We start from the raw sequence: 7,114 nt of genomic DNA, 5'->3' as shown, positions 1-7,114 counted from the left end.
GTGTGGGAGTGTGTGAGGGAGTGTGTGAGGGAGTGTGTGAGGGAGTGTGTGTGTCTGTGTGAGGGAGTGTGTGTGGGAGTGTGTGTGGGAGTGTGTGAGGGAGTGTGTGTGGGAGTGTGTGTGGGAGTGTGTGTGGGAGTGTGAGGGAGTGTGTGTGGGAGTGTGTGTGGTGTGTGAGGGAGTGTGTGAGGGAGTGTGTGTGTGTCTGTGTGAGGGAGTGTGTGTGGGAGTGTGTGAGGGAGTGTGTGAGGGAGTGTGTGAGGGAGTGTGTGTGGGAGTGTGTGTGGGAGTGTGAGGGAGTGTGTGTGTCTGTGTGAGGGAGTGTGTGTGGGAGTGTGTGAGGGAGTGTGTGTGGGAGTGTGAGGGAGTGTGTGTGTCTGTGTGAGGGAGTGTGTGAGGGAGTGTGTGAGGGAGTGTGTGTGGGAGTGTGTGTGGGAGTGTGTGTGGGAGTGTGTGTGGGAGTGTGTGAGGGAGTGTGTGAGGGAGTGTGTGTGGGAGTGTGTGTGGGAGTGTGTGAGGGAGTGTGTGAGGGAGTGTGTGTGGGAGTGTGTGTGGGAGTGTGTGTGGGAGTGTGTGAGGGAGTGTGTGTGGGAGTGTGTGAGGGAGTGTGTGAGGGAGTGTGTGTGGGAGTGTGTGTGGGAGTGTGTGTGGGAGTGTGTGTGGGAGTGTGTGAGGGAGTGTGTGAGGGAGTGTGTGTGGGAGTGTGTGTGGGAGTGTGTGTGGGAGTGTGTGTGGGAGTGTGTGAGGGAGTGTGTGAGGGAGTGTGTGTGGGAGTGTGTGTGGGAGTGTGTGAGGGAGTGTGTGAGGGAGTGTGTGTGGGAGTGTGTGTGGGAGTGTGTGTGGGAGTGTGAGGGAGTGTGTGTGTCTGTGTGAGGGAGTGTGTGTGGGAGTGTGTGAGGGAGTGTGTGTGGGAGTGTGAGGGAGTGTGTGTGTCTGTGTGAGGGAGTGTGTGAGGGAGTGTGTGAGGGAGTGTGTGTGGGAGTGTGAGGGAGTGTGTGAGGGAGTGTGAGGGAGTGTGTGTGGGAGTGTGAGGGAGTGTGAGGGAGTGTGTGTGGGAGTGTGTGTGGGAGTGTGTGAGGGAGTGTGTGTGGGAGTGTGTGTGGGAGTGTGTGTGGGAGTGTGTGAGGGAGTGTGTGAGGGAGTGTGTGTGGGAGTGTGTGTGTGTGTGTGAGGGAGTGTGGTGGGGAGTGTGTGTGGGAGTGTGTGTGGGAGTGTGTGTGGGTGTGGTGTGAGGGAGTGTGTGTGGGAGTGTGTGTGGGAGTGTGTGTGGGAGTGTGTGAGGGAGTGTGTGTGGGAGTGTGTGTGGGAGTGTGTGTGGGAGTGTGTGAGGGAGTGTGTGTGGGAGTGTGTGTGGGAGTGTGTGTGGGAGTGTGTGAGGGAGTGTGTGAGGGAGTGTGTGTGGGAGTGTGTGTGTGTGTGTGAGGGAGTGTGTGTGGGAGTGTGTGTGGGAGTGTGTGTGGGAGTGTGAGTGTGTGTGTGAGGGAGTGTGTGTGGGAGTGTGTGTGGGAGTGTGTGTGGGAGTGTGTGTGGGAGTGTGTGTGTGTGTGTGAGGGAGTGTGTGTGGGAGTGTGTGTGGGAGTGTGTGTGGGAGTGTGTGTGTGTGTGTGAGGGAGTGTGTGTGGGAGTGTGTGTGGGAGTGTGTGTGGGAGTGTGAGGGAGTGTGTGTGGGAGTGTGTGTGGGAGTGTGAGGGAGTGTGTGTGGAGTGTGTGAGGGAGTGTGTGTGGGAGTGTGAGGGAGTGTGTGTGGGAGTGTGTGTGGGAGTGTGTGAGGGTGTGTGTGGGAGTGTGTGTGGGAGTGTGAGGGAGTGTGTGTGGGAGTGTGTGAGGGAGTGTGTGTGGGAGTGTGAGGGAGTGTGTGTGGGAGTGTGAGGGAGTGTGTGTGGGAGTGTGTGAGGGAGTGTGTGAGGGAGTGTGTGTGGGAGTGTGAGGGAGTGTGTGTGGGAGTGTGTGAGGGAGTGTGTGTGTGTGTGAGGGAGTGTGTGAGGGAGTGTGAGGGAGTGTGTGTGGGAGTGTGTGAGAGAGTGTGTGTGGGAGTGTGTGTGGGAGTGTGTGAGGGTGTGTGTGGGAGTGTGTGTGGGAGTGTGTGTGTGTGTGAGGGAGTGTGTGAGGGAGTGTGAGGGAGTGTGTGTGGGAGTGTGTGAGAGAGTGTGTGTGGGAGTGTGTGAGGGAGTGTGTGTGGGAGTGTGTGAGGGAGTGTGTGTGGGAGTGTGTGAGGAGTGTGAGGGAGTGTGTGTGTGTGTGTGAGGGAGTGTGTGTGGGAGTGTGAGGGAGTGTGAGGGAGTGTGTGTGTGTGTGTGAGGGAGTGTGTGTGGGAGTGTGAGGGAGTGTGAGGGAGTGTGTGAGGGAGTGTGTGTGGGAGTGTGTGTGGGAGTGTGTGTGGTGTGTGAGGGAGTGTGTGTGGGAGTGTGTGTGGGAGTGTGTGAGGGAGTGTGTGTGGGAGTGTGTGTGGGAGTGTGTGTGGGAGTGTGTGTGTGTGTGTGTGAGGGAGTGTGTGTGGGAGTGTGTGTGTGTGTGTGTGAGGGAGTGTGTGTGGGAGTGTGTGTGGGAGTGTGTGTGGGAGTGTGAGGGAGTGTGTGTGGGAGTGTGTGAGGGAGTGTGTGTGGGAGTGTGTGAGGGAGTGTGAGGGAGTGTGTGTGTGTGTGTGAGGGAGTGTGTGTGGGAGTGTGTGTGGGAGTGTGTGTGGGAGTGTGAGGGAGTGTGTGTGGGAGTGTGTGAGGGAGTGTGTGTGGGAGTGTGTGTGGGAGTGTGTGAGGGAGTGTGTGTGGGAGTGTGTGTGGGAGTGTGTGAGGGAGTGTGTGTGGGAGTGTGTGAGGGAGTGTGTGTGGGAGTGTGTGAGGGAGTGTGTGTGGGAGTGTGTGTGGGAGTGTGTGAGGGAGTGTGTGTGGGAGTGTGTGAGGGAGTGTGTGTGGGAGTGTGTGTGGGAGTGTGTGAGGGAGTGTGTGTGGGAGTGTGTGAGGGAGTGTGTGTGGGAGTGTGTGAGGGAGTGTGTGTGGGAGTGTGTGTGGGAGTGTGTGTGGGAGTGTGTGAGGGAGTGTGTGTGGGAGTGTGTGAGGGAGTGTGTGTGGGAGTGTGTGTGGGAGTGTGTGTGGTGTGTGAGGGAGTGTGTGTGGGAGTGTGTGTGGGAGTGTGTGAGGGAGTGTGTGAGGGAGTGTGTGTGGGAGTGTGTGAGGGAGTGTGTGTGGGAGTGTGTGAGGGAGTGTGTGTGTCTGTGTGAGGGAGTGTGTGAGGGAGTGTGTGTGGGAGTGTGTGAGGGAGTGTGTGTGTGTCTGTGTGAGGGAGTGTGTGAGGGAGTGTGTGTGGGAGTGTGTGAGGGGATGTGTGTGGGAGTGTGTGTGGGAGTGTGTGAGGGAGTGTGTGTGGGAGTGTGTGAGGGAGTGTGTGTGGGAGTGTGTGTGGGAGTGTGTGTGGAGTGTGTGTGTGTCTGTGTGAGGGAGTGTGTGAGGGAGTGTGTGTGGGAGTGTGTGAGGGAGTGTGTGTGGGAGTGTGTGTGGGAGTGTGTGAGGGAGTGTGTGTGTTCCTGTGTGAGGGAGTGTGTGTGTGTGTCTGTGTGAGGGAGTGTGTGTGGGAGTGTGTGAGGGAGTGTGTGAGGGAGTGTGTGTGGGAGTGTGAGGGAGTGTGTGAGGGAGTGTGAGGGAGTGTGTGTGGGAGTGTGAGGGAGTGTGAGGGAGTGTGTGTGGGAGTGTGTGAGGGAGTGTGTGAGGGAGTGTGTGAGGGAGTGTGTGTGGGAGTGTGTGTGGGAGTGTGTGAGGGAGTGTGTGAGGGAGTGTGTGAGGGAGTGTGTGTGGGAGTGTGTGTGGGAGTGTGTGTGGGAGTGTGTGAGGGAGTGTGTGAGGGAGTGTGTGTGGGAGTGTGTGTGGGAGTGTGTGTGTCTGTGTGAGGGAGTGTGTGTGGGAGTGTGTGAGGGAGTGTGTGTGGGAGTGTGAGGGAGTGTGTGTGTGTGTGAGGAGTGTGTGAGGGAGTGTGTGAGGGAGTGTGTGAGGGAGTGTGTGTGGGAGTGTGAGGGAGTGTGTGAGGGAGTGTGAGGGAGTGTGTGTGGGAGTGTGAGGGAGTGTGAGGGAGTGTGTGTGGGAGTGTGTGTGGGAGTGTGTGTGGGAGTGTGTGAGGGAGTGTGTGAGGGAGTGTGTGTGGGAGTGTGTGTGGGAGTGTGTGTGGGAGTGTGTGTGGGAGTGTGTGAGGGAGTGTGTGAGGGAGTGTGTGTGGGAGTGTGTGTGGGAGTGTGTGTGTGTGTGTGAGGGAGTGTGTGTGGGAGTGTGTGTGGGAGTGTGTGTGGGAGTGTGAGTGTGTGTGTGAGGGAGTGTGTGTGGGAGTGTGTGTGGGAGTGTGTGTGGGAGTGTGTGTGGGAGTGTGTGTGTGTGTGTGAGGGAGTGTGTGTGGGAGTGTGTGTGGGAGTGTGTGTGGGAGTGTGTGTGTGTGTGTGAGGGAGTGTGTGTGGGAGTGTGTGTGGGAGTGTGTGTGGGAGTGTGAGGGAGTGTGTGTGGGAGTGTGTGTGGGAGTGTGAGGGAGTGTGTGTGGGAGTGTGTGAGGGAGTGTGTGTGGGAGTGTGAGGGAGTGTGTGTGGGAGTGTGTGTGGGAGTGTGTGAGGGAGTGTGAGGGAGTGTGTGTGGGAGTGTGTGTGGGAGTGTGTGAGGGAGTGTGTGTGGGAGTGTGTGTGTGTGTGAGGGAGTGTGTGTGGGAGTGTGTGTGGGAGTGTGTGGGAGTGTGTGTGGGAGTGTGTGTGGGAGTGTGAGGGAGTGTGTGTGGGAGTGTGTGAGGGAGTGTGTGTGGGAGTGTGTGAGGGAGTGTGTGTGGGAGTGTGTGAGGGAGTGTGAGGGAGTGTGTGTGGGAGTGTGAGTGTGTGTGGGAGTGTGTGAGGGAGTGTGTGTGGGAGTGTGTGAGGGAGTGTGAGGGAGTGTGTGTGTGTGTGTGAGGGAGTGTGTGTGGGAGTGTGTGTGGGAGTGTGTGTGGGAGTGTGAGGGAGTGTGTGTGGGAGTGTGTGTGGGAGTGTGTGAGGGAGTGTGAGGGAGTGTGTGAGGAGTGTGTGGGAGTGTGTGAGGGAGTGTGTGGGAGTGTGTGTGGAGTGTGAGGGAGTGTGTGTGGTGTGAGTGTGTGGAGTGTGAGGGAGTGTGTGTGGGAGTGTGTGAGGGAGTGTGTGTGGGAGTGTGTGAGGGAGTGTGAGGGAGTGTGTGTGGGAGTGTGTGTGGGAGTGTGTGAGGGAGTGTGTGTGGGAGTGTGTGAGGGAGTGTGAGGGAGTGTGTGTGTGTGTGTGAGGGAGTGTGTGTGGGAGTGTGTGTGGGAGTGTGTGTGGGAGTGTGAGGGAGTGTGTGTGGGAGTGTGTGTGGGAGTGTGAGGGAGTGTGTGTGGGAGTGTGTGTGGGAGTGTGTGAGGGAGTGTGTGTGGGAGTGTGTGAGGGAGTGTGTGAGGGAGTGTGTGTGTGTGTGTGAGGGAGTGTGTGTGGGAGTGTGTGTGGGAGTGTGTGTGGGAGTGTGAGGGAGTGTGTGTGGAGTGTGTGAGGGAGTGTGAGGGAGTGTGTGAGGAGTGTGAGGGAGTGTGTGAGGGAGTGTGTGTGGGAGTGTGAGGGAGTGTGTGTGGGAGTGTGTGTGGGAGTGTGAGGGAGTGTGTGTGGGAGTGTGTGAGGGAGTGTGTGTGGGAGTGTGAGGGAGTGTGTGTGTGTGTGTGAGGGAGTGTGTGTGGGAGTGTGTGAGTGTGAGGGAGTGTGTGGGGAGTGTGAGGGAGTGTGTGTGGGAGTGTGTGAGGGAGTGTGTGTGGGAGTGTGTGTGGGAGTGTGAGGGAGTGTGAGGGAGTGTGTGTGAGTGTGTGTGGGAGTGTGTGGGGAGTGTGTGGGAGTGTGAGGGAGTGTGTGTGGGAGTGTGTGAGGGAGTGTCGTGAGGGAGTGTGTGTGGAGTGTGTGAGGAGTGTGAGGGAGTGTGTGTGGGAGTGTGAGGGAGTGTGTGTGGGAGTGTGTGAGGGAGTGTGTGTGGAGTGTGTGAGGGAGTGTGTGGGAGTGTGTGTGTGTGTGTGAGGGAGTGTGTGTGGGAGTGTGTGTGGAGTGTGTGTGGAGTGTGAGGGAGTGTGTGTGGGAGTGTGTGAGGAGGGAGTGTGTGTGGGAGTGTGTGTGGGAGTGTGTGTGGGAGTGTGTGAGGGAGTGTGTGTGGGAGTGTGTGTGGGAGTGTGTGAGGGAGTGTGTGAGGGAGTGTGTGAGGGAGTGTGTGTGGGAGTGTGTGAGGGAGTGTGTGTGGGAGTGTGTGTGGGAGTGTGTGAGGGAGTGTGTGTGGGAGTGTGTGAGGCGAGTGTGTGTGGGAGTGTGTGTGGGAGTGTGTGAGGGAGTGTGTGTGGGAGTGTGTGAGGGAGTGTGTGTGGGAGTGTGTGAGGGAGTGTGTGTGGGAGTGTGTGTGGGAGTGTGTGAGGGAGTGTGTGTGGGAGTGTGTGAGGGAGTGTGTGAGGGAGTGTGTGTGGGAGTGTGTGAGGGAGTGTGTGTGGGAGTGTGTGTGGGAGTGTGTGTGGGAGTGTGAGGGAGTGTGTGTGGAGTGTGTGAGGGAGTGTGTGTGGGAGTGTGTGAGGGAGTGTGTGTGGGAGTGTGTGTGGGAGTGTGTGAGGGAGTGTGTGTGTTCCTGTGTGAGGGAGTGTGTGTGTCTGTGTGAGGGAGTGTGTGAGGGAGTGTGTGTGGGAGTGTGTGAGGGAGTGTGTGAGGGAGTGTGTGAGTGTGTGGGAGTGTGTGAGGGAGTGTGTGTGTCTGTGTGAGGGAGTGTGTGTGGGAGTGTGTGTGGGAGTGTGTGAGGGAGTGTGTGAGGGAGTGTGTGTGGGAGTGTGTGTGGGAGTGTGTGAGGGAGTGTGTGTGTTCCTGTGTGAGGGAGTGTGTGTGTCTGTGTGAGGGAGTGTGTGAGGGAGTGTGTGTGGGAGTGTGTGAGGGAGTGTGTGTGTGGGAGTGTGAGGGAGTGTGTGTGGGAGTGTGTGAGGAGTGTGTGTGGGAGTGTGTGAGGGAGTGTGTGTGGGAGTGTGTGTGGGAGTGTGTGAGGGAGTGTGTGTGGCTGTGTGAGGAGTGGTGTGTCTGTGAGAGTGTGTGGGAGTGTGTGTGGAGTGTGTGAGGGAGTGTGTGTGTGTCTGTGTGAGGGAGTGTGTGAGGGAGTGTGTGTGGGAG

The 7,114-nt window shown here is 57.9% G+C and overlaps 1 protein-coding gene across 1 annotated transcript; it reads right to left on the bottom strand.

The window, feature by feature from the left end:
• Nucleotides 1-451: 451 nt before the first annotated feature.
• LOC137321518 (mucin-2-like) lies at nt 452-6,595 on the bottom strand (the record flags this gene model as incomplete). The annotated part of the gene is made up of 5 exons (XM_067983916.1): nt 452-836; nt 2,705-3,197; nt 3,663-3,836; nt 6,042-6,256; nt 6,288-6,595. Coding segments are annotated over 5 exons (1,575 nt in total), but the record flags the coding sequence as incomplete, so codon positions are not given.
• Between the last annotated feature and the right edge of the window lie 519 nt (nt 6,596-7,114).

Source organism: Heptranchias perlo, chromosome 5, assembly GCF_035084215.1.
Source record: "Heptranchias perlo isolate sHepPer1 chromosome 5, sHepPer1.hap1, whole genome shotgun sequence".
NCBI classification, from domain to species: Eukaryota; Metazoa; Chordata; class Chondrichthyes; order Hexanchiformes; family Hexanchidae; genus Heptranchias; species Heptranchias perlo.
The sequence above is the reverse complement of the archived record's forward strand: the minus strand, read 5'-3'. Positions and strand labels throughout refer to the sequence as shown.